The sequence below is a fragment of the Watersipora subatra genome, chromosome 4, assembly GCF_963576615.1.
Source record: "Watersipora subatra chromosome 4, tzWatSuba1.1, whole genome shotgun sequence".
Taxonomy (NCBI): Eukaryota; Metazoa; Bryozoa; class Gymnolaemata; order Cheilostomatida; family Watersiporidae; genus Watersipora; species Watersipora subatra.
The window spans coordinates 49,778,026-49,805,410 of NC_088711.1; the positions used below are offsets into that span (position 1 = coordinate 49,778,026).

The 27,385-nt window shown below is 36.5% G+C and overlaps 2 protein-coding genes and 1 pseudogene across 2 annotated transcripts in view; all 3 read left to right on the forward strand.

Moving 5' to 3' along the window:
• Positions 1–25,816, forward strand: part of LOC137395053 (dolichyl-diphosphooligosaccharide--protein glycosyltransferase subunit STT3A-like) — a 164,017-nt gene extending 138,201 nt beyond the window's left edge. The window contains exons 2-5 of the mRNA XM_068081839.1: positions 24,464–24,582; positions 24,724–24,915; positions 25,184–25,372; positions 25,772–25,816. Coding sequence (XP_067937940.1) covers positions 24,505–24,582; positions 24,724–24,915; positions 25,184–25,249 — 336 coding nt within the window. The 5' untranslated portion in view covers positions 24,464–24,504 and the 3' untranslated portion in view covers positions 25,250–25,372; positions 25,772–25,816. The remainder of the gene's footprint in view (positions 1–24,463; positions 24,583–24,723; positions 24,916–25,183; positions 25,373–25,771) is intronic.
• LOC137395051 (dolichyl-diphosphooligosaccharide--protein glycosyltransferase subunit STT3A-like) overlaps positions 1–27,385 on the forward strand; it is a 349,554-nt pseudogene that overhangs the window by 161,992 nt on the left and 160,177 nt on the right.
• LOC137393007 (tetratricopeptide repeat protein 28-like) lies at positions 577–3,315 on the forward strand. Its single transcript, XM_068079386.1, has one exon. The coding sequence runs from the start codon at positions 577–579 to the stop codon at positions 3,313–3,315; it is 2,739 nt and encodes a 912-aa protein (XP_067935487.1).

Consider the following 27,385-nt stretch of genomic DNA (forward strand, 5'->3'; position numbering starts at 1 on the left):
AGCTTTGGAATTGGGCAACGATAGAATTAATTGTTATTGATATAAACGATTCATTATTAATACGATTTTGTGTACACTTTTCTACTGATCAGTTGATAATAAGGGCTCGGAAAGATCAAATAATGTCAAAGTTGCGTCAAATGGAAGTGGCGTTCAATTGGAGAGTGGTGGTCTATTTTTCAACCCTTCTCTCAGGGTGGTGGTCAATTGGAGGTGGCGTTCAAATATAGGTGGCGTTCAATTAGAGGTTTTACGGTAATCTTAAACACCAGAAGGTGGCTGATCAGCGCAGAGGTTAGAGTGTCCATTAGAGTATCCAACCTGTAACCATTACTTTGACAGACAAACAGAAGCACAAAAAATATGGCTTTTTCATAGGAGATATTACTGAAAAGTGGAGCTCTCGGTGAGCTCACACGCTATTATCTTAATATATAGATAATAATATAGTATACTTAAATTGACTAAGCTTAGTAACTTAGCGTGAGTATTTTTTAGCACTCCACTTCACGGAAGTTATAAATTGTTATGTTGGTAACATGCGATGTTATACTGCAGTTCCTAAAGACTAAGAACATGTTAAAGTATACAACGGTTGATAATGGGTTTCCTAGCAAATATATCTTATCTCTGTCTCAGGCTGAGAAGGATGTAGAGATATCAGGTAGCAGAGGCTTGTTCAAGGAGGCTGATGATAACAACAGAGATACATCAGAGGCATACAAAAGCATTGGTTTAGTGTACTTTGGTCTGAGTGAATATGACAAGGCAATTGAGTATCACACAAAAGCTTTGAAGATGGACCAAGCCCTGTACGGTGAAAATGTTCATTCTGACCTTGCTGTAGACCACAACAACATCGGTTTGGTATACCACTCACTAGGTGACTATAGACAAGCATTAGAATATCACACCAAATCATTAGATATGGATAAAGCTTTATATGGTGCTGAGGCTATCCATACTGCCATTGCTACTAGCTACAGCAACATAGGTTCAGTATACAACACATTTGGTGACTATAGACAAGCGCTAGAGTATTACACCAAGTCATTGAATATGCGTAAAGCTTTATATGGTGCTGAGACAAACCATACTGCTATTGCTACCAGCTACAACAACATAGGTTCGGTATACAACTCATTAGGTGACTATGGACAATCACTAGAATATTACACCAAGTCATTGAATATGCGTAAAGCTATATACGGTGCTGAGGCTAACCATACAGGTATTGCTACTAGCTACAACATAGGTTTGGTATACAACTCACTAGGTGACTATGGACAAGCACTAAAATATCACACCAAGTCATTGGATATGCGTAAAGTAATATATGGTGCTGAGACTAACCATACTGCTATTGCTATTAGCTACAACAACGTAGGTTCAGTATACAACTCACTAGGTGACTATGGACAAGCACTGGAATATTACACCAAATCATTGGAGATGCATAAAGTCATATATGGTGCTGAAACTAACCATAACGATATTGCTACTAGCTACAGCAACATAGGTTTAGTATACAACTCACTAGGTGACTATGGACAAGCACTGGAATATTACACCAAGTCATTGGAGATGCATAAAGCTATATACGGTGGTGAGACTCACTTTACTGTTATTGCTGCAGCATACGGCAACATAGGTTCAGTATACAACTCACTAGGGGACTATGGACAAGCACTAGAGTATTACAACAAGTCATTGGATATTCATGAAGCTATATTTGGTGATGAGAACCATGCTGATATTGCTAGTAGCTATAACAACATAGGTTCAGTATACCATTCACTAGGTGACTATGGAGCAGCACTAGGATATTACACCATTTCATTGAATATGCGTAAAGCTTTATATGGTGCTGAGACTGACCATACTGCTATTGCTAATAGCTACAACAACATAGGTTCGGTATACAACTCATTAGGTGACTATGGACCAGCACTAGAATATTATACCAAGTCATTGAATATGCGTAAAGCTATATATGGTGCTGAGGCTAACCATACGGATATTGCTACTAACGACAATGACATAGGTTCAGTATACAACTCACTAGGTGACTATGGACAATCACTTGAATATCACACCAAGTCATTAGCTATGTTGAAAGCTATATATGGGGCTGAGGCTAACCATGCCAATGTTGCTACTAACTACAACAACATTGGTTTGGTATACAACTCACTAGGTGACTATGGACAAGCACTAAAATATCACACCAAGTCATTGGATATGGGTAAAGCTATATATGGTGCTGAGACTAACCATAGTGTTATTGCTAATAGCTACAACAACATAGGTTCAGTATACGACTCACTAGGTGACTATGGACAGGCACTAGAATATCACACCAAGTCGTTGAATATGCGTAAAGGTATATACGGTGCTGAGGCTAACCATACGGATATTGCTACTAGCTACAACAACATAGGTTCAGTATACAACTCACTAGGTGACTATGGACAAGCACTTGAATATTTCAACAAGTCATTAGATATGTGGAAAGCTATATATGGGGCTGAGGCTAACCATGCCTATATTGCTACTAACTACAACAACATAGGTTTGGTATACAACTCACTAGGTGACTATGGACAAGCACTAGAATATTACACCAAGTCATTAGATATGTGGAAAGTTATATATGGTGCTGAGGCTAACCATACCACTATTGCTACTAACTACAACAACATAGGTTTGGTATACAGCTCACAAGGTGACTATGGACAAGCACTAGAATATCACACCAAATCATTGGATATGCGTAAAGCTACATATGGAGCTGAGGCTAACCATACTGCTATTGCTACTAGCTACAACAACATTGGTTTAGTATACAACTCACTATGTGACTATGGGCAAGCACTAGAGTATTACACCAAGTCATTGGATATGCGTAAAGCCATATATGGCGCTGAGACGGACCATACTGATATTGCTACTAGCTACAACAACATAGGTTCAGTATGCTACTCACAAGGTGACTATGAGCAAGCACTAGAGTATTACACCAAATCATTGGATATGTGGAAAGCTATATATGGGGCTGAGGCTAACCATGCCAATATTGCTACTAACTACAACAACATTGGTTTGGTATACAACTCACAAGGTGACTATGGACAAGCACTAGAATATCTCTCTAAGTCATTAGATAGGTGGAAAGCTATATATGGTGCTGAGGCTAACCATACTGATATCGCTACTAGCTACAACAACATAGGTTCAGTATACGACTTACTAGGTGACTATGTACAAGCACGTGAGTATCACACCAAGTCATTGAATATGCGTAAAGCCATATAAGGTGCTGAGACTAACTATACTGGCTTTGCTATGGACTACAACAACATAGGTGTAGTATACAACTCACTAAGTGACCACGAGCAAATGCAGGACTGTTACACCTAGTCAGTGGGTATACTTTACACAATATACCAGGAAAAACCAAATCACCCTTACATACAGCATTTATAAACTATAATCTCTACCTGCATGAATGTAATTTTTTCCTAGCTATTTTATGGGTAAACCTTTGTGTCAAAAGTGATAATTTTAATACCACTGTTAGTGCTTAGATTATTCCTTTTTGGTTCCATGTTTCAGGCACAACTTTTATCATTCGACATTCAGTTTTTCCTTTTGCATTAATTGTGACAGAAACTTGCTTTATTATATCCTCTGTATTTTTTACACATAGCCCATGTTTACTTGTACATGACTTAAGAATTTCTTTTTTCAAATTTTATTTCCTTCCCTTTTTATTATAATATATAATACTATACATACTATATGTTCATCATAATATATCTGTAGTAATATCCGCAGCTCTTGGTGAGTTGTATTGATTGCTCATAGTTGTTATTTAAGGTGAAGTCTAAAACTAGTCAAAAGGATTCTATTAGTAGGCAGGATAAATATTACTACAGAGTGGGGATGCAACTCCATTTTCCGGTGTAAAATTTCAGTTTTTAGCAAATTTGATATAGACCAGCAGCTACATTAATTAAATAAGTTGAATCATAGCCTCTGCTCTTCAGTTAGCATCAAGCATCACAGGGCTGTATTGTCCAAAGAAAAAGTGGTCAGGAGACTGTCAATTAGTAGATGCCAGAGGGCCGAAGGCCCGGCTCGGCCGTGCAGGGAGGGTCTGGGAGAGGAGCTGAACCGCCCTCTCAAAGAAGGGGGGAGGGGGGGTTCGAGGGCCCTCTCCCCGAGAAAATTTTGAGAATTAAGAGCAAAATTAGAGGATTTTAAAGCGTATCTTGTATTATTTAAGGTAGATATCCAGGTCCTGCCAAGGTGAGTCATTTCAAGTCTTGCAAAGAGAGCTAGCTACAAAGTTGCATGCTTTTGAGTTGTAACCATATATATATGTATATTTACATTTATATTCATGAATATACATACATGTACATGTGTACATAAACGGTTGATTGTTATAGCTTGACACTTGTCTTTTAAAAAACTAAATTTAAGAGAACCTGTTTCAGTTACAAAAAATAAGTTTAAATAATATATTACATGCACCAGGGAAAGACAACAAAAAGATTACTTGGCTTGCTTAAAACATACTATGCTTAAATTATGGCCACCTAGGAATACAATGAGCAACAATCTTGGCCTGCAAACACAAACATACATGTACATGTGTACATAGAAGATTGATTGTTATAGCTTGACACTTGTCTTTTAAAAAGCTTTTGTTCCGTCAATGTGTCTATGACAAATCTTTTACAACTGATTCTGTATCTATTTCAACATATATGTGTAATCCTACGACAAAACACGAGTGAAGCGATTGGTTGGGAGATTTATCATAAATCTTACGAAAATTATTCATTAACGGCCGTCGCAAACCCTTGTACTGAAATCTTATCAACAAATTTAACCATTTTTGTGTAGAGTCGTTTAAGTATAATAACGATACAAAACACATATAAACCTTTTTAAATATGTTACCAAATCTTTGAAAGGTTACCGCAATATCCTAAAACTAACCCATCTGATCGGATTATACATTAATAGACAGATTAATTTGGTCTAAAATCGAAATAAAAACTTGCCAAGCTTTTTCTAATCAAAATTAAGGCCGGCCAACGAAACGCCAATAAGGCCGTGCGACAAATAGTAGAACTATTAAGTCGTGCCTATTTCACGAAAAGAAAACGTGCACATTTCACTAGTCTACAGCATTGTTTAATTGCTGAAGGTTTCTGTAATTAACGTAAAAGTACTGAAAAGTTATCGTTTGTTTTTTGCCGATTCTACGGGACTCTGACATATGGACACTTATAACGAGTACTTTGGTATTCCAACTCGTGTCCAAAACAGTGAAAGTAAACGAAATGACGATGATATTTTTTTAACGATTCTTACAGTATTACCTATAAAATTATTACAATATTTAATTGTAAGAAAAATTATTCGATTTTATAAGATTTATAAAAATTTTAAAATAAAGAGTTATAAGAACAATCATTCGAATTTACAATATCAAAGTATATAGTGACCGATAGGGTGCAATATGTTACTGTTATTATTATTTACTAAAGATTTTGTTGATGATACTACGGTAACTGGGCTTTTGGGCGACAGTCACTAGGGCGACAGACACTTAGGCGACACTTTCGGTTTGAAAGGTGACAACTTCAAACGGAAAGGCGACACGGTAGACAAACCGGCGACAATTCTAGACTAAAAGGTGACAAATTGGTTTGCTGTTTGGTTGAAGACAAGGTAATGTACTGACAAACTATGAGATGCTGTCGTTGTGTGCAATGCTTACGTATATTTTTGAAACATAGCCTTGACAGTGTTAATGTTTTTTTTTACAGAATATTTTATAAATCAAAATTGCAACATGCATTTTAAACGCCATTGGTGGGATTGGGATTTCTCTGATTATGCTAGCCCAGACAATTAACAAAATAATAAGGTTTTTTTCTAAAAAATGCATTTAGCTTATTCAATTAAAACACCAAAACTTGTTTTTGTATCAGCATGTTTGTTCAAAACTTCGAAAAGTCACATTCTCGACTGAATTGTCAACAATCTTGTCTCTGATTATTGAAACTTTAGAGTTATCTTACCTCGAGAAAAAATAGTTTTATGGTTTCGTTCGTCGAACTTCACAGTAGCTGGGAGAAGAGTTTGCTTTTTGTGTAAGATGAAAAGACAATTCCCTATTATTGTGGTTTCTCATTTACTTGTGGAAATAATGATTTCCTTATCCTTGTTTCTTTACAATTATGATAATAATTCAATGTCATTATAATGCAGACTCAATAGGCTAAATTGCGGTTCACACTGATCTATGTTTGTTGAGATTTTATTTGAGTATGAAGAATGAAGGCTTTTTCTGACATACATTGTAGGTGTCTAAGATATATCCATATTTTACTAACTTCTGCAGCTTGTTGCAAGAAGACTAAACAGCATCACAGAAAGCTTATGGAGAAATGATCCATTCCAAGCAAAGAAATCAACCGGTCCTGATGCCATGTTACCCTAGAGTCACTTGAGATATTTGACCGAATTACCCTTGTCACAGATCCCGATGGCACACACAACCTATAGTTTGAGACAATGAGGAGTGATCAACGCCTCAAAGACCTTTGTGATATATACTCAGTTGCAGGTTAATGCTGCCACGTGCCACACCATGGCATCTTTTTTATACGCGACTGTTTTAACAAAGGACAGACTTCAGAAAAGATGGGAAGATATTACATAGACAGCCATCGGCTTGAACTTTAATGACAACTTTATTAAATAGTGGTGTAGGGAATTTCCTGCAATTATTTTTGTGTATGATTGGAAGTGCAAGTGCATTCGAACACCTGCGAGTCACTGTGTACAATTATACTCCTGTAATTCAAATTATATTTTCATGTAAGGTTTAGAATTAGTAGAAAGTAATATTCAGTTGCTAGTTTATAACCGTGAACCTGATCTCGTCATTCTAGATAGGAAAGAGAAGTTCTATCGCTAGATGGGTTTATCTACATCGTATCAATCAGAATAAAGTCATTGTAAAAAAAATTAATGCTGCAAACTATTGATATACGTATTTTTAAAAGTTATATATGATAAAAATCAGCTTTACTATTTGTATAAATGTACCAAAAAGCAAATTTATTAAAATGCATAAAGCTAAACTCGTATGTATGTATTTATTTTCATACTGCAATCAGAACAAAAATATACATTAATTTGAGATCTACTACTGAGGGTCCTAATACATGATACATGAGCCAAAGGTAGTATAATGACTCATCAACAGCGGTATGCTAGTGACTCAAGAATGCATCGCTTCAAAGGGGTTGAAAAAGTTGGTACATCTATGATGTTATAAATTAGGCGGTAAGGAATCTCAGACTTTTGCCACACTGATAAGCAACTTGCCAGTTTTTCCAAGCATTCAAGGAAGAAAGTGAAAAAGAAAATAGTAACTGGCTAAATGACTTCTGAGCGTGTGGAGTTGACAGACTCTAAAGTTAAATTTGTGGAAAAGGATGAACAGAAGAATAGTTGGGCGATTAAAGACAGATTAATCTCAGCAGTTTTTTAAATAATAAATATCTCAATTAAATAAATATTTGGTACATTCATTAATACAATATGGAATTCTACTGTGTGTAAAAGAATAATGTAATCAGATTAATGAGGGTATAAGCAGGTAATAGATGCCAAGGAAATAAGGTGGAGCAATGCGTAAAAAATATACTAATGCAAGATTTCCGATCTGGGCATCAATAAAGTTGGTGTCTTGTTAGTGTTCACAGACCTGCCAACCTAAGAGTGGGGCAATGCGTGAGATTTGGTTTTGAGGCAATTGATATATTAATGATAGTATATATAAAATTGTGGAAATTGAGGCAAAAATCTCACGCATTTTAATTTTTTCTTTGGGGTGATTGCGTGAGTCTCACGCCCAATGCGTGAGAGTTGGCAGGTATGAGTGTTCACTATTAATTCACAACAACATAACAAGCCATAACAGGACTTAATATTTTGAATTAATCCTGTCCTCAGAATTATCGCTTCAATGTCCAAAATTGTCGCCTGTTTGTCCGCTGTGTCGCCCTTCCGTCTGAAGTTGTCGCCCTTCAAACCAAAAGTGTCGCCTAAGTGTCTGTCGCCCTATTGACTGTCGCCCAACCGTCAATAACTCGATACTACGGCTGTGATCAATATTGCGGTACTCCCAAGCCGTTTTTAATATCTGAAAAATTAAGTAATAGGCCTACATTTTCTTATAGATATACATATATTTTTACTACCAGCTAACTGGTATGACAACCAGGTATGACAACCAGCTAAAATCCGTTTAGATTTTTAAATTCAGCATAATTCTTTAGATATAAAACAGAAATCTAGATAAATATCACAACTTCTTGATATTGGTTGCTATGACCAATGATATACAGCTCCCTAGCAATATATATAATTATATTTATATTTCTATACATGTATATTACACAGCAGCTTGCCATTTTACTTCTAATATTGCATTTCTCCTATTGCAAGGAGAGATATAAACATATAATCTTTTCCTTTCATTATTACTGTTTGTTGTGCATAATTACACCCAGTACATTACAGCTACCAATGCAACTACCATTGCAGTTCTCATATTGCACTGCAGTGCCATTTGACTGCTAATATTGCATTTTTCAACCAGCAGTACCCTTTCTTTTTCCATTATCACTTTGGTCGTGGGCTCTATGACAGGGGAATTTCTAGTATTAGAAGATTATTTAAACAGCCTGTCCCATGGTGTTTCTCATTGATGTTTGGATTCGCTTCAATGCAGAAAAGGATCTCTCGCCCACTGCATTGGCGGTAGGCAAAAGGAATACTAGATTAGTGAGCCTCTCCACTTCCCCCCTAGAGCGCAATGTTGCGCTAGAGCGCTAGGTAATTAGTTGTTGGAAATTCCAAGTGAATGAGCTTAGACTGAAGTTTTTACTAATTAGCCGCTGAAGATCACCAGAGCCATCGAGTGTAAGAGTTGCGCCATGCTAGTAACGCAAAAAAGTTGATCACGTGACCCTATGGTCGCCATCTTAGTTCCATTTACCGTACCGTACTCAAAGTGATATACGATATTTATTATAATTATCACTTTGATTGTACTGTTCTAATAGGATTTTAGTTGTTATTGTGGAAATTAAGGGCTGTTAGTTCACTCAGCCTCATCTAAACCTAGATTTTTTTGTGATGATTGGAAGGCTAAGTCATTACCATATATATTTTAAAGGGCTGTTAGTTCATTCAGCCTCATCTAAACCTAATGTTTTATGATTGAAATGCTAAGTCATTACCATAGTTTAAACGCGGAGCTAAGTGGCAATTTTAAGCATTATTTGTGCGAGAACTACACCTATTCATACATTGATCATGCTGATTTGTTAATATTTTATATCTCAGTGTAATCGGTGTGTGTATGTATGTGTTGAACTCAAAGTGCAACAAAGAGGTTACTAAAAGTTGGCAGTGTAGTAGTAGCAGCAGTCAACTTTCCTTCAATCAACTTGTTTGTGGCATTAGATTAGATCAAGGAGTTTCACTCCATTAATAGATCAAAATGGTTAACTGCTGGGCAGTAGGATGCACAAACAGATCTGAGCACGGCTACACAATGCATTGCTTCCCAAGAGATGCCACATTGCGAGTTAAGTGGATACAAATGGTGAGACGAGAGGGTACCATCACTTCTTCATCACGACTTTGTCACGTAAGTGTTATATTTACAGAATTCATTGATAGTGAACATAGCTTCCGCATGATTTAACTGTTTATTGAAGTTAACTATAAATACCAGCATAAACATAATATAGGCCTAACTAATATACAGATATTTCTTTTCAGGCACACTTTGAAGATCAGATGTATGAGCCTAACCGCAAAGATAGCTTGAAGAAACTTCGGCATCTTGCTTATCCCACTCTGTTTCCACATCGTTCGGCTCCCAAAAGACGAAAGCCACCTTTAAAACGAGGTGCAGATGACTCAGGGCCATCGATTGCTTATTCCTCTGACCATGACTATGCAAGCAGTAAGCCATGCCCAACGCCTGAAGAAGAACCTAATGTTTCAGTTCTGGAGGCACCATCTTCTCCTGGTTTGCAAATTTGTTTTGTTCATGTTTGCTTTGACATACAATTACATTTATCTTGAGTAATATGTGTTTATAACATTTTCTGTTAGTAGGCTTGCGATGATCATGCAAGTAAGTACAGTCAGTGGAAATGTGTGTGAGGAGTGCTGGGATTTAATTTATTCTTCTGGATGGGACTTAACCATTGTCTCTGTGCATTACTAATTCTTTGTGTGTCTTCTTTCACATCTAATTTGTACACTTTGCTAATCCTAATATGCACAACTTAACAGAACTCATAACTTGTATAACCACCTTCTGATTATATGTTCCTCTATCTTCCACTCATCAAAACTTAACTACAGCGCCTAGATATACTGAGCTTGCATTGACAAAATTATTTCATTTTACTTTTAGTGGAAATGAATACAACTAGCATTAATGAAGATGACCAGAATACAATAAACACCTTGAAGAAAAAGATTGCTTCAGTAGAAACTCAGAATGCTAAGGTATAAGACTTTTGTAGATTTTATAAGCTATATTTGATACTGATGTGTATTACTTGATGTTTGATGTAATGGGTATATATTAAATTTGATCTACTATTTTTGTGTAAGGTACGAAAGAGATGCTTTGATCTTCGAAAGAAGCTCAAGCAGTCGGAGTCAGCTGTAGGTCAAATGTTTAATGAGGATCAGCTTGAAGCGCTTCGGCGAAAGTCTACAAGAGGACTTAAATGGAGCCCGGGAACCATTAAAAAAGGTCTGCAACTGAGATTTGCATGCGGTTCCACAGGCTACAACATGTTGCTTGAGCAGAATCATCCACTTCCTTCTATTAGAACACTCCAAAGACATATGCAGAGAGTTCCATTTTCATCTGGTGTACTCAAGGGGGTGTTTGAGTATATGAAAGTTAAGGTAAAGTTCCGTAATTACAGACTAAGATGTGGTGCTTCGCTCTCTGAAAAACCCATGGTGATTAAATCAAAAATGGCTATTTAAAATTATAGCATTATCTTTGGCTAAAATGTGAAATCTTTTTGGTGCGACTAAAGGGCTTTAGTGTCCACAGGTTGAGAAAATGTCTCCCTTTGATAGAGACTGCTGCCTCACACTAGATGAGCTGCAGATTACTCCAGCTAAAGAGTACGATCGAGCTAGCGGAAGCATCATGGGTGATGTAACTTTACCTGGACACAAAGGAAAAGCCACGCATGGGCTTGTTTTCATGTTGGCAGGTATAATCTTAGGTCTTAGATTTATTAACAAACAAACAGAAATCATGTTGCAAATCGTTTTTTATGTCGGTCATAGAGAGTATGCATCCTCGGGTTTTGGGCTAGCTTGCAAGTCAGAAGTCGTAGGTCAATATGTGGAATTTGATTCAAGTCACAATCGGTGACTCGTTTTTGTTGCTTTTATTCCTGTTATTTTAGATATGTTGCAAATTAATTAGTTTACTAAAGTTTATTAAACAACAATGTCTATGCTTGCAGGGCTGGCAACAAGGTGGAAACAGGTAGTAGCTTATTACTTTACAGGTAATTCTGTGCGATGAGCTGTTTTCAAGCCAATCATCTTGGACATTATCAGTCATGCTGAGAGCATAGGTTTACATGTAGTATCTGTTACCTCAGATATGGGTTCCTCTAATCGAGCTATGTGGGCAGCCTTCGGTATTATCGTTAACAAGTTTTGCAAACCTTGCACAAGTGTTACGCATCCTAGTGATGCTAGCAAACATCTATATTTTCTTGCAGATGTTCCGCACCTTATCAAAAACCTGAAAGCATCTTTGCTCAGTAATGGGTCATTCAAGCTTCCTTCAGATATTGTTCAGAAGTACAATTTGCCTTCTGATAGTGTCTCTATTAGGCCAGTGAAAAGGTTGATTGATTACCAATGCAGCAAAGGGTTGAGGCTTGCTCCTAACCTTTCTGAATCTGCTCTAGAACCTAGTCACTTTGAGAAAATGAAAGTGTATAATGCATTGAATTTTTTCAGTCATAGTGTATCTTGTGCATTGAAACTCATGGTTGAATATTCAAAAAGCCCAGATTCTGAGCTTAATGTTCTCTATGTAGAAGGTGAGATAGATGAGTTTGAGTCAACAGCAAGGTTCATTGAAAAATGTAACAAATGGTTTGACTATATGTCGAGTAGGCAGCCAGTAATGGCTTTATCTAACAATAATATGGAATCGTACAACTTAGCTGTAGAGTCACTTAAAGAGTTCATTGTAGTTATTCAAGGTTTGAAGGTAGGTGCAGGTGATTGGAAACCCGTGCAGACTGGTGTGATTCTGTCCACAACATCTATACTTGACATGTGTGAGGGATTACTCCAGTCTTACAACTTTCTTCTCACTTCAAGATTTACTCAAGATTGTCTTGAGAATCTATTTAGCTCAGTTAGGATCAAGAATCCAGTTCCAACACCACTTGAGTTTAGAAATAATTTGAAAATTATTATGACAGCTCAATTTTTGAAAGTCCCTCAAACAGGTAGCTATGATATTGATGAAAGTGACTATCTTGGTAACCTATTAATTTCAGATACTCAGCCCGAACCAGCTGTCGATCAGACAACATCGCAATACATGATGTCATTGTCTTTAGAATCAAACATTTCTGATGATGAGAAGAATTCTCTCTACTACGTTTCAGGCTACTGTTTAAAGTCTCTTAAAAAGCGAAAAATTGTTTGCCAAACATGTTTTCAATCTGCATCAACTTTGGATGCACTAGATGGGGCCAGTAAGTTGGTTCAACTTAAGAACTATAAAACGGGGGCTTTATGCCGTGTTGCTGAACCTGTATATAATGCTATGCTGAAATGGGAAAAGATTTTCAGGGCTAATGTAGAACAAGCATCACATAGAAACATCCGGAGAGCTCTGATCGATGGCTGTGGTAGGGTTGCCAGCATAGAGGACATTGTGCTCAAGTGTCATAACTTACCATCTAAGTTGCTTAGCACTTTTATAGACACTAGGCTTAGGTTTTTTTGTAAAGACCAAACAAAAAAACTAGGTCAAAGTCAAACTGTAGGATCTACCAAGGGGAGCCGCTCTACATTCATAAGGTCAATGGCCAAAAAGGCAAAGTAATCATCCATACGTTTACTTCGGTTCATGTTTCCTAACCTAGTGTCTGTAGCAGCTCTACTAGTAGATGCTAACTGCTATAAATCCGTATTAACAATATTTATATATGTGACATTACTGTGTTTCTAGGATGAAGGTTTCTAGGAGCTCCACTACTAGGTGCTAATTGGTAATAAACCCGTATTAAAAATAATTATATATGTATGTTTCTAGCAACTTCATCAAATCGACCGTATATATTATATACTTGACATATTTGGCCTTATTTGGTGCATTTGAATATACATAATTATGTTGTTTGCAAACCCTTGCCCAACCACATGACATATGTAATTTGTCTGTTTAATTTTACTGCATTTAAATATGTGTGTGTACGTATGCATGTTATTTGCAAATATATGTGCATGTGTAGAAACCTCAACTCAGTTTTTATGGACTTGTGCTCTCTTTTTTGCTTGATTAGAGGCAATAAGGCAGTCAAAGTTACCATATCATGTTAACTGAAGTATCATATGTTAGCAAGGGTTGCCTGTCATGCAAATCTATTGGCCAATATTCACTTAGGTGACTTTTTATTGGCTAGCAAAGACCATTGCCTATAACAATGAAATGAAACCATTGTGCAAAGTGGAACTAAGATGGCGCCCGTAAATTGTTGGTGGCGTAACTCTTACACTCGATGGCTCTGAAGATCACTAAAAAGTTGAGGCGACTTAGCTGCCCAGCCGCTTCAGGGAATTCGGGCCTGTGAATTTTAGTACCACGTAATGACTTCCATTATGTACGACAGGCCGATTTCGCAATTTTCAAGATTTTGACAGAAGAAAAGTGCTCCGGATGGTTCCGGATTCTCCTAATAGGACAATACAGTACTGAAGCATCATGTCTGAAGAGTCAGTAACCTATATCACAAGATGCATCCTTCTTTTACAGTTCTTACTTTCAGCGCTGAACTTTACAGGCATCTAAACTGACCAACTACATTGTTGATGTTTTACTCCTCCACATATATTCTGACTATCACTAAAACTCCATCGTAGATACAAGAGTGGTAAGCCCACTTTACAACATTTTTTAACAATATTAAGGCTTTGGGACCCATAAAATATTTGTTTGCATAATATTCCGTAAAACCCCTTATTGAACGCCATGGCACTCTATTTTCAACCCTTCCTCTATAGCGATAAACAATTAGACATGGTGTTTAAATAAAGGCTGGCGTAGTATTTTTCAAATGGCTCGTCAGAATTTTAGAAAGATAAATTTAGGCTTTTTACAAGCGGACGAAATGTCACCTATATTTTGCCTTCTTTTTTCCATTGGAGAGATGTTAAAATTTTTGGATGCAATAAATCTGCTAACTTTCCTCCAACTTGCCAAAGACCTCTTAACTGTGCTGCTACCATGAGCCCATGTATCTGCAATAGCGATAATAGAAGTACAAACCGTAAGCTGATGAATCAGCTAATCAATAGGGTTTCACTTTTCTTTTCATTACGAAGCTCACACATTAGCTAGACCAATCAAATTTTGTCTCCAGCAAAACAACTTTGTTGCCAATCACATGCAACCAACCAAAAGTTTTTTTGTTAAGCAATTCCATTTGTACTTATTTTTCGAAATGGGAAATTATTTCAGATCGTTATCATCATGGCAAAACTTACTGCGCTCGTTCAATGCAAAGGAAGCGTCACAAATTTTGCGAGATGGGATTCACTAAACAATTTCGCACATGTCTTGTAGAGAATTTTGTTCTGAATAAGATGCATTAACTTTTACAGTAAAACAATATCTGCATTTATTATAAAAATACTCCATAATTACTAGCGCTGCATCGAATTTTCAAAAATCCTTTCGAATTAACTTGGTCAAAATAGCAAATTAAGCACAGTAGTGTAAGAGTTAATATATGTGCATTGACAAATAGAGAAATATCTCCACCAGTTGATGTATACTGCTTGCATTTACCTTGCAATGATATTATAGTCTGTGTCTTGCTTTGCTATTTGTTGGAGCTTCTAAAATTTACTTCATTCTAAATTAGAAGATGCATTTTTATCTTATATCTATATTTACTAATGTTGCCTAAAAGTTAATAGCACTCTTGATATGTTTGCTACAGTTTGGAGCCAAGATAGTTTTTTATGTGCAATAGAAGAGTTACGAGCATCGATCAATTGCAAGATCAGGTTATTGCAATGATGATATCAAACATGCTAAAAATCTACAAATTTGTAAGTTATTTTATAATAATTTATCAAACGCTAAAATTATATATTTGTGAATAAGTGACATTAACTAACCATTCTTATATTAAACACAGAAACCAAAATTTAATGTTTTTACAACAAACATTTTTGCATCGTTTGCTCAGATAGCTGCATTCTGATTGTTGCTTTCAATGGAGCGAACATTTTCTAGTTGACCAATAATACCTTCCAAAATGTTTTCTGACCTAAACTCTTTTTTTGCACTGCTGAACTAGTCGGTTTTACCGTCCAAATGATTATTTAGCTGAGCAAAATTTAGCAGAAATACAACTTGTAAAAGTTTTGCTCGCAAAGCGTAACCTTTGGCCTAAAACTAGTCATTCATCAATACCATATATGTAGAAAGTTTTTATATACGTGTACTTTAAAGTACCACGACTGTGTTAAAAAAGGAACTACTATTACCTTGAGACAATTATTTATTGCTTCCCGTTATATTTCGGGTGTTGCCTTTAAAGTTTAAACAAAAAAAGCAAAAAGCTTTGGAGTTGGACAACGGGAGCATTGATTGTTACTGGTTATTGATGTACATGATTCGTTATTAATACGAATTTGTTAATACTTTTTTACTGATCACTTGGTATTTTGGGTTTATAAAGATCAAAGGCTGCCAAAGTGGTGATCAAATGGAGATGGCATTCAATTAGAGATTTTACAGTATATTCAGAAGTTGCTTTCTTATGTCATTCAAATGCAGAGCCTTTCACAATGATGTTAATATTGATAGTTTGGTACTCCACCTTAATTCTCACTATCACTAAAACTCCATCTTAGATACAGGAGCTGTGAGCCCGCTGCACAATATTTTTGGTAATAATAACAAGGCTTTGAGGTCCATAAAAATGTTTTTCTCATGGTATAATTTCAGAAGTTATCATCGCATACCAGTCAAATGCCAGGAAACTGTGAAGGGTATTGCTGCTTTCTCATTGCTGATCCAGCAAATGCATAGATAAGAAATTTAAGCTATTTTAGTTGGACTTACTGCTAAAGGTTTTGAAATCTACATAACTTATGATCTTGTAAAACTTTTACATCGTTGTCACTAATCCAATGCTATAATGATAAACAATCCCTGATATGATAGTGTAGTTTTACCATGATAGAGGGTGAGAAGCTGAAACTTGTACTTTACAATTATTTAATAATCTAATAAGATTGTCTTACACCTGTAATCAACCCGCTACAAGATAAGTAAAAAGGTTGTAACAGGAGTTAGCTTATCTAGTAGTTGCAAGGGTAAGCAACTTCATGTTATCTTAATTCTTTGGCAGCATGACACCCCTAAAAGGCCTAATAATGCCTTAGCTTGTGATTCTTTAGAAACTCTGCATGGCCATTAATAAATCAATGCAGCAGTTACTTTGTATCCTAAACCGAGGCTACAATTGATGAATAATCTATGATAAGACAGTATTGTTTTTACTACCTACAGGGTTAGAAGTGGAAAATTTCCCTTTACAAATATTTAATTGCCTATTACCGAAGCAAAAATTTATCATTTTGAAGCTAAAATATTTGCATGATTTGCTTGGCCATTTCTGTTCTGACTGTTTGATAGAACAAACATCTTATTGTCGCTCAATACCTTCCACAACGTCTAGTGCCATCAAATTTTCTTCTACACTGCTGCACTTGTCAATATCAGGGTACAACCAATTTTTAAGCAGAGTAAAACTTTAATGTGTTGTGTTTCACACAATTAATGATAAACATTTTTGCGGGATGGGATTTACAACTTTTAGCCTAAAACTAGTCACATACCATCGTAATGATGAATTGTTTTCCACATCGTTCAAAGTATCAAAACCGCGTTTAACAAGGAACTCCTATCAGCCTTATACAGTTGCTAAATATTTCTATGTTGTGGCTTTGAAAGTCTTTATGGAAAAAATGAAAAGCTTTGAAGCTTGTAAATGGACTTCGATACACACAGAAACAATGAAATAATTAACTGATGTTAATGTAACCAAGTCATTATTAGTACGAGTTTGCAGACACCTTTTTACTGATCACTCGCTGTTATGATTTGGTAAAGATCAAAGAATTTCAAAGTGGCGGCCAAATAATGTGGAGTTCAATTAAAAGATGGCACTCTTTTTTTAACTCTCCTCCTATGGTGCCGGTTAAATTGAGGCGGCGGTCAAATAAAGAAATATGATGGTTGTTAAATTAAAGGTTTTACAGTAGCAATGAAGATACAATAGTCCTAACAGAAGCCTTGCTTATTGTTTACAATCTTGTTATTCAATGATCCCTTGACCACACGAGCGGAGCGGAAGTGTGGGAGTTTTATGATAAATGCATGCGCACACAACTTACAAAAATTATTCATCAACAATGAGACGAACCCTCGTCAAGAAATTTCATCAAAAAATTTAAGCATCGGAATTTAAAGTCGTTAAAGTATAATAACGATACAAAACACATTTAAACCTATTTAAATATGTTACCAAGTCTTTGTAAACCAACGGTAATATCTTAAAACTTACCCATCTGATCGGATTATACACAAATAGACAGATTAATTTGAACGAAAATTGCCACAAAAAGCTTGAAAAGCTCGGTTTAATAAAAGTTAAGACCGAAAATTGAAACGCCAATAAAGCCGTGCAACCGATTGTAGAACTATTTAGCAGTGCGAATTTCACGATAAAACCGTGCTCATTTCATCAGTCTATGGCATTTTTCACTTGTAATCGAATTTATTCGAAGGTTTCTGTAATAAACGTAGACCGTTTGAGGCGTAGACCAATTTACAGGTACGAAATTGTGGTACACAGTTTATCAGCCTGTGTTTTTTGTCCAATCACCGAAGGTTTCATTATTTGAAACGTTAACCGAAATTCTTTACAACTTATGTACAAGCTAGGGCCGAACTACAACGCCCCTTCATGACGAAAACATTTTTTATTTTGCTACAGTTTTATACGCGTGAATACTCTTATTCGCTTTCTGTTAAAGATCGCTTATCAAAACCATTCTACATTCAACGCAACCAACTTTCAAACTGTGTATAGTACACAGTAGCTTGCCATTTTACTTCTAATTTTGCATTTCAGAGTTATAATAAACATATTTCCTTATTGTTTTTGAATTACATACATTGCAGTAGATTAGGCCTGCGGATTGATAACACTTTTATAACAGCTTTTATTTTGCTGCAGTTTGCAGAAATCTTCAAGACGCGTGAACGCTCATACTTGCTTTCTGTTAAAGATCGCTATCAATATCATTCTACATTCAACACGACTTACTGTCAAACTGTGTATAGTACACAGTAGCTTCCCATTTTACTTATACTTTTGCATTTCAGAGTTATAATAAACATATTTCTTTATTGTTGTTGAATTACATACATTACAGTAAATTAGGCCTACAGCTTTATAACACTTTAATAACAGCTTTTATTTTGCTGCAGTTTGCAGAAATCTTCGAGACGCATGAACGCTCATAGGTTTTCTATTATTGCTGTATTACTATATTAACAATATTGGTTATTTTAATAATATCAGTGCATTTTACTTATAATATTGGCCAACATTGCATTTCTCCTATTGCAAGGGAGAGATATAAACGTGTAATATTTTCCTTTCATTGTTGTTGTTTGTCATGACCAAACACTTTTTAAATAAATTTTCTAAAAACCTATATAAATACCACTTCTCGATATTGCTACCTATTACGTTTTGAAATGTAATCAAAATTTTGTATTGTTTTTCTATTATTACTATATTAATAAAATTGATTATTCTAAGAATATCAGTGCATTTTACTTCTAATATTGGCCAATATTGCATTTCTCCTATTGCAGGGGGAAAATATAAACATCTTTTCCATTCATTATTGCTTATTGTTGTATATAATAACACCCACACCCAGTACATTACAGCTACCATTGCAATTATCCTATTGCACTGCAGAGCCATTTGATTGCTAATATTGCATTTCTCAACCATTAGTACCCTTTATTTTTTTGCCAGTATCTCTGGCCATCTCTTTGGTCGTGGGCTGTATGACAGTGGAATTTCTAGTTATTAATAAGTTTGTCACACCCAACTACAAAGTATATCCATGTACACAGATATAGGGAAGGTTAACATTAGGTTTATCATAGAGTTAAGATAGTTGTTAATATCAATTATGGAATATGTGCAAAATGTTGGTTCATTGATGGGTTCACAGACCTAAAACTTGTAAATTAGGAATAGAATGGTTGTAGACTTGTATTCGTAGACTAGAATTATTTGGAGCGCATGTGTTAAAGTGTTAAACTTAAATTGTTTTAAACATTCAGAAGTTGTCTTATCATAAGCTAAAATATGATAGCAAAAGATATGATATAGTGAAACTAGTTGATTTTGAAAGTGGGTGAAGTTTGCTGCATAAAATTATTCCTTAACCCTTTCACTGCCGTACGCGCATTTATGCGAAATCCATGGTTGACTGCCGTGTACGAATTTTCTGGCAATTGCATAGTAACCTAATTTTATTATTCGTTGACAACATAGCCAACGACCTTTAGTACCTTTATGGTATTGACAGTATTGTTCGGAAACTTCTCTATAAAAGAAGCCTAAATTTGCGAAGCAATTTTGAATCTTTGTTTGGGATTTTCCAACTCAAAAATGCACATTTTTCATTTTTAATGTTCAAAATATTTATTGTTACATGGCTCCCTCAAGCACCTCCCAAGTAAGAAAATTAAAAAATACTTATGTTGATGGCATTATGGCCGATTCCGATTTTAGTGATTACACAAATAATGAAAGCAATAGCTCTGACGACGATGAGATTAATATTAGTGTTGCAACAAGATGTCATTTTCAAAATTTTGGTTTTACATAGCTTTAGTAAGCTATATAATATAGCCACAAAATTATAGCTTCACATACATGTAGCTTTAGCAAGCCATGTAGTATAGCTAAATTGACAATGTTTGCATAGTGATGTTTGTAAACATTTAAAACAGTTAACAACATAAAATATACTTGTACAATTTTTTCTTAATTGATGTTTAAAATTGAAAAATTATGAGTATGTATCATGCTCTAAAATCAGCAATTTTCAGTAAAATGGCTAGCAGTAGGCCAAAAGCTAAATTCCTACATGGATGGCAGTGAAAGGGTTAAGATCAGGTTTGCTATACAAAAATTAGTAATTGGTATCATAAAGGTTGACTTTCAACAATTTACATTACAGTTATTTAGTATCAAAAGGTTCACAATGTCTTTCTCTGTTGTGTGGTAGGTTCAAAATATGTGGAAATGTGATTACAAGCTCCTAAAAGCTCAAAAACGAACAGTTAAAAAACGACTGTAGGTTGGAATCCCTTTCTTTGATGACGTACTCAACTCGACGTGGTTATTGTTTTGACACATGGTGTTATCACCCGAAATGAAAAGACAATTAAAGTCACATTATAAAACGTCTCGGAGCACTAGTTTAGGACTAACACTTTGGGTTCTACCAAAAAGCCCTCATCTAATATACATGTAGATGCTCACTACTTCACAGTTTCTTTTCAGCCTTGTATAATCATCTAGTCATAATCTTATCATGTGACCCATATTTCCTAAAAATGGGGCAAGCAATTTTTACAATGTGCATTTTACGACCAGCAAAGGTGACCAACAGGCTCCTCATGTTTATCAAAGGATGGTATGCCCCTTCCAGCTAAGAATAAACAATTAAACTGATTTTTAGGCCACGTTTTGAGTTATCAGTGCTCAAAGTGACAGCATTACGATGATAACGAAATAGATGACTAAAGATAGTAGACATGGTTTTATTGAATGCGTGAAGTTTATTTGTGAAAGTATTTTGACGAATGAGGTCGCATGAAGGTGTTAACAGAAGCACATCGTGTTCAACTACGTCATATCTGAGCTGTTTTGAGAGGGGTTCCAACCTACGGCTGTTTTCGTGATGGCTGTGATTAACTGTTTGTTTTTCATCTTCTACGAGCTTGTAATCACATTTCCACATATTTTGCAATTACAACACAACAGAGTAAAACATGGTGAACCTTTTGATACCAAATAACTGTAATGTATACTTTTTTGCAAGTCAACCTTTAAGATACATCCTGTTAGTCTAGTTTTTAATTTATCTATAAACTAGCCTGGCTAGCCGTTGTTGTCTGCATATTAAAATCAGCTTGTAAACAATGAGCGTTGCCTGTCACTCGCTATCAGCTTGGCACATTGCCAAGGTACAATTTGAGTAAGCCGACCAATAAGAAGTACCACTCTCCGTGACTTACACCCACAGTTTTTCGTCATGATCAAAAGCAGTAGCCCGTTTGCTCCCATATACCGACATATATCGCCTAGCGATTCCATCAAGCTTGTGTGGCTAAATTGGTAGGGCGTCGGAATGGCAAATTGGAAGTCCGAGATCAAATCTTCGGCGATGTGGATTCTTCATTCCAAGATTTTAATAGCTATAGCTGGACACATTCAATGATGACAAAGTTTGATATACAATATACAAAATTGATCATGGGTAAAACGCTCAAAAGAAAATGATGTCTTTTCTTTTGAGCATTTTAACAACGATCAAGTTTTGCCAGTGTCAATCTAAAAAACGTCCTGGCAATAACGTCACCTCAAACAACAAACCAATCTCAAGTGATAGAAAAATCTCTATACTTTTTGATAAAAACGTTTTAAACTTTACATTAGAAGTATTTAATTTGAAACAAGCCATTTGTGCTTTTGATTTATATTATAGTTTGTATATGTACATGTATCTACTAATAAATAAGTAAATACATGGACTTGTGACAGTGCTCTGATAACTTGAACGCTCTGATAATTCGAACACTTTCGCTCGGTCCCGTGAAGTTCGAGTTATCCATGTTTGACTGTATATAGATATATTTCTCAAAGTTGGTCGTGTGTATGTGTGCATGCCCAGCTATAGCTATTGAAATCTTGGAATAAAGATTCTGTATCGCAAATGATGAGACATCGGAACCCCCCTATTCGCTAGTCTGACACCTTACTAAACAAGCCAGACGAGTTTGATAGATTCGCTAGGCAATATATGCTGTTATATAGAAACAATTACTCTACCGTTCTCCATTACGACGCAACATGATGACGTAACGGCATGGACAGCGGTGGCGTAATTTTATGCTTGCTCAATCGTGAGAGCAAATAGTTAGCTCTTATTAGTAAGCTTACTCAAATTAGCCATTGGCAATGGGCCAGGCTAATAGCAAGTGGCAGGGAATAGCAAATAACAATTACTTCTCATTGTTTATAAGCTGATTTTTAATACCCGGGCAACGCCAAGCATATACCTAGCAATTTCAAATGTTATATGTTAAATACCAATAAGTTTTCGGTCCAAAGACTTTTTTAGTACCCTGGCAACGCCGAGTAGTACAGTTTTTTAGCATACATATGCCTTATTGAGGAGTAAACAGTATCAAACTTTGATGAATTGTTGTGATGTCGGAGTTGTCCTCTTATTAAAACACTGCAGCTGTGCTATACCTTGTCCTAATACTGTTTACAAACTATAATGAGATTGGAACATTTCCATGGTCACATTATATTCACAGTAACACAGAAGCACAGAAATTCATCTTTTTAATAACTAATCACGTTCTTATCACTTCCTTAATAGGCATTCGGCGTGTTTGGATTCTGTCAGATTTATACGTTCGTCGACTATGTCGGATCTCGTATGACATATGACCAGTTCACCCTTCTGCTCAGGACCATAGTGACTGTTGTTGGAGGAATGGCGTTGGTCGTCGGTGGACTGCTCACTGCTACAGGTATTGTTTGTTATAAAATGTAATTGTAGAAGTTTAAATCTGTCACACCGTCTCTCACTAGTTTGTTTATATGTAAAACTCTGTTTATGAATTGTCTTTTTATGCAGGCTTCAATATTGACTACAGTAACTCATGTACATCCGTAAGCTTTTATTTCTCTCTACAAACAGACACTAGTTTAATGATGTTAATGTCTTATTATATAAAATTTGTCTTTCATATGTCTTATGTAGAAAGAATTTTACTTCTTGAAAATAAATCAACTTGATGAGTTAATGTAAACTTTGAGTGAAATGAAGGCTAAGTCTGGTCTTCACAGTCGATACATAGCAAACATATAGTATTGTTATATCTACATAATATTTAAATATAGTTGTGATATATACATTTTTATTTAATTGTTCTTTTCATAGTTGGTATAAGTAAAAAGTAAAAGTAAACACTCATGTCTGTATTCATACTGGAGTGTCTGACCTGTGAGCAGGAGGTTATAGTTCCATAACCAGAAAAGGTAACTGGTGTTGACAGGAATAGTATCCAGTCTAAAACTGCTCTCCGTAACTGAGCATGTCCAGTCATCAAAGTTAACATTCCATTGGCCTCAGGCGTGTTCAGTCATGATCACAGAGACATTGTTTGCACAAAAATGTTCTAAATAACATACACAGCTTCTGCTAGCAGTAATTTTGGAATATGGCATGCTTAATTTTTTCAGTATTGCTCACACAGACATCTGGTAATTGTTTAGGTAAATTCTCTCCTTGGACCGAAAGGTTCTACTCCCTGCTTGACCCATCTTACGCTAAGAACAGCATCCCCATCATAGCTTCAGTTTCTGAGCATCGGCCTACAGCATGGAGCTCATTCTATTTTGACTTACAAATGCTCGTTTTCATGTTTCCATGTATGAAAACGTTATCTAGAACAGTTTTGCATCTATGGAATTTGGATGTTTTATAGCTGTTAGGTTATATTAGTGATCCGAGCATACAAACCAAAAACTATAATACGAGGACCATGTTATGATCATCGGGTACAGATAAGGTCAAGGTAGCTTAAGGGGAGATCACGCCTTTCAAATTGAGTTTCATATTTAACCTGACCATGATTTGAGAATGTTAATGAGTATTGAGTAGTAAAATACTTTCCATAACTTTGGACCACCTGTTGTTGTAGTTGGTGCCTGACTTTATAAAGCTCTTTCTTTTGCATCCGGAATGTACTTCTGCTTCAGTAAGCTCACGGATGCCAACATTTTTATTATTGTGTACGGCCTTACAAGTATCTATTTTCCGGTGAGATTTTTATCTGTCATTATGACCGTTTTTTACTGTTATTCGCATATTCTGTTTGCTCTATGATTTCAAGTGATTCATTCATTTTACCCAAAATATTTTCAACAGAACTATGATTGCTGTTTGTATTTGCCACTGTAGGGAGTAATGGTGCGTCTTATGTTGGTCTTGGCTCCTGTTATGTGCATCCTTGCTGGCATCGGGGTCTCCACCATCCTCTCATTGTACATGAAACATATGGATCCAATCTTTGTGTCAAAGAAACCTGAACCACCCAGTAAAAAGACATTTGAAAAGATGGTTAGAGAACTCATCTACCCATGTAAAAATGAGGTGGGTTAACGGAGGGTTCTCAGTAGCTTGTATGTAATACTTTTAGAATGTTGATGTGTGACTATATCATGCCTACAGATCTACAAGCTTTAGTTACCGAGGGAACTAGAAGTGACTTCAAAAAGTGGTACCTTCTGAAACCATCACCATTGTTAGCGAGAAGAAAATTGCATAGAAAATGGAGCTTGGCTAAACAGATCAATTCAACATTTTCTATGAGCATTGTTTCTATGGCTTGTACTTATTGAGGAGTTGTTTCCTTTTGAAGGTGGCCACTGTTGTAGTCTTCACCATGACCCTTTTCCTCATCACCTATGTTTTTCACTGCACCTGAGTCACTTCGTAGGCCTACTCCATTCCTTCCATCATTCTCTCCGCCAAATCAGGCGATGTTGGCCATGTTATATTTGATGACTTCGGGGAAGCTTACTACTGGCTGAGGCAAAACACTCCAGAGGTAACAAGGATGTTCTTCACTGTGATATTTAGTAATACCGTAAAATGCAAATGTTCATTCGTGTCCTGCTAACTCTTGCTGAATAATATTGTAGCTAAAGTGATATTTACTTTTTGAAATCCAAGACTAACTATGAACCTGTTAACAACGTCTGTTGTTCATTTGAACACTCATATTGGTTAAAGATTTTTTATTCACTCTCTGATTAGTTTGGTCTTCTAGAACTTGCCTCCTCCCTTTGTAATGCGTCTTAGTTGTTTATTGACTATATAGCTAGCCATTGATTCTCTCGCTAAGTTTATATACGCACTTGCTTTTCTGTCCAGGATGCAAAAATTATGTCTTGGTGGGATTACGGATATCAGATAACAGCTATGGCTAACCGAACAATTTTTGTAGGCAACAATACTTGGAACAACACTCACATATCCAGAGGTGGGCAGGTGGGCATCTTAGCATTGACTTTGCTTATTCTTTCATTCTGAGACATTCAATAAATCTATTACTTGGCTACACAGTATGATCCCATTTACTATCTGTCATGCAGGCAATGTCATCGCCTGAGGATAAAGCCTATTAAATCACGAGAGAGTTGGATGTGGGATATGTGCTTGTTATATTTAGTGGTCTCACTGGATATTCCTCAGATGGTAAAAACTCTTTTTTCCAATGAACTTGCATTTGAACACCTTCCTCTCGATCTCTCTCACTCGTCTCGCTCTCTCTCACTCGTCTCTCTTCCCTACTCGTCTCTCTTCCCTACTCGTCTCTCTCTCACTCATCTCTCTCGCTCATCTCTCTCGCTCATCTCTTTCATTCATCTCTCTCACTCATCTCTCACTCACTCATCTCTCTCACTCATCTCTCTCTCACTCATCTCTCTCTCACTCATCTCTCACTCATCTCTCTCTCACTTATCTCTCTAACTCGTCTCTCTCACTCATCTCTCTCACTCATCTTTCTCACTCATCTTTCTCACTCATCTTTCTCACTCATTTTTTTCACTCATCTCTATCACTCATCTCTTTCTCAATCATTTATTTCTCACTCATCTCTCTCGCTCATCTCTCTCACTCATCTCTCTTTCACTCACTTGTCTCTCTTTCTCACTCGTCTCTCACTCGTCTCTCTCACTCCCTTCTCTCTCACTCCTCTCTCACTCACATTTTTCTCACTCGCGCTTTTCTCACTCACGCTTTTCTCACTCACGCTTTTCTCACTCACGCTTCTCTCACTCACGCTTTTCTCATTCACGCTTTTCTCACTCACGCTTCTCTCACTCACGCTTCTCTCACTCACGCTTTTCTCACCCACGCTTTTCTCACTCGCTCTTTTCTCACTCACGCTTTTCTCACTCGCACTTTTCTCACTCGCGCTTTTCTCACTCATGCTTTTCTCACTCACGCTTTTCTCACTCGCGCTTTTGTCTCTCACGCTTTTCTCACTCGCGCTTTTCTCACTCACGCTTTTCCCGCCCACGCTTTTCTCACTCGCTCTTTTCTCACTCACGCTTTTCTTACTCACTATTTTTTCACTCGCGCGTTTCTCACTCCTTTCTCACTCACTCTTTTCTCACTCACACTTTTCTCACTCACACTTTTCTCACTAGCGCTTTTCTCACTCACGCTTTTCTCACTCGCTCTTTTCTCACTCGCGCTTTTCTCCCTCACGCTTTTCTCACTCGCACTTCTCTCACTCACGCTTTCCTCACTCGCGCTTTTTTCATTCACGCTTTTCTCACTCACGTTTTTCTCACTCACGCTTTTCTCACTCGCACTTCTCTCACTCGCGCCTCTTTCACTCGCACTTCTCTCACTTGCGCTTTTCTCACTCGCGCTTTTCTCACTCGCGCTTCTCTCACTCACGCTTTTTTCATTCACGCTTTTCTCACTCGCGCTTTTCTCACTCGCTCTTTTCTCACTCACGCTTTTCTTACTCACTATTTTTTCACTCGCGCGTTTCTCACTCACTCCTTTCTCACTCACTCTTTTCTCACTCACCCTTTTTTCACTC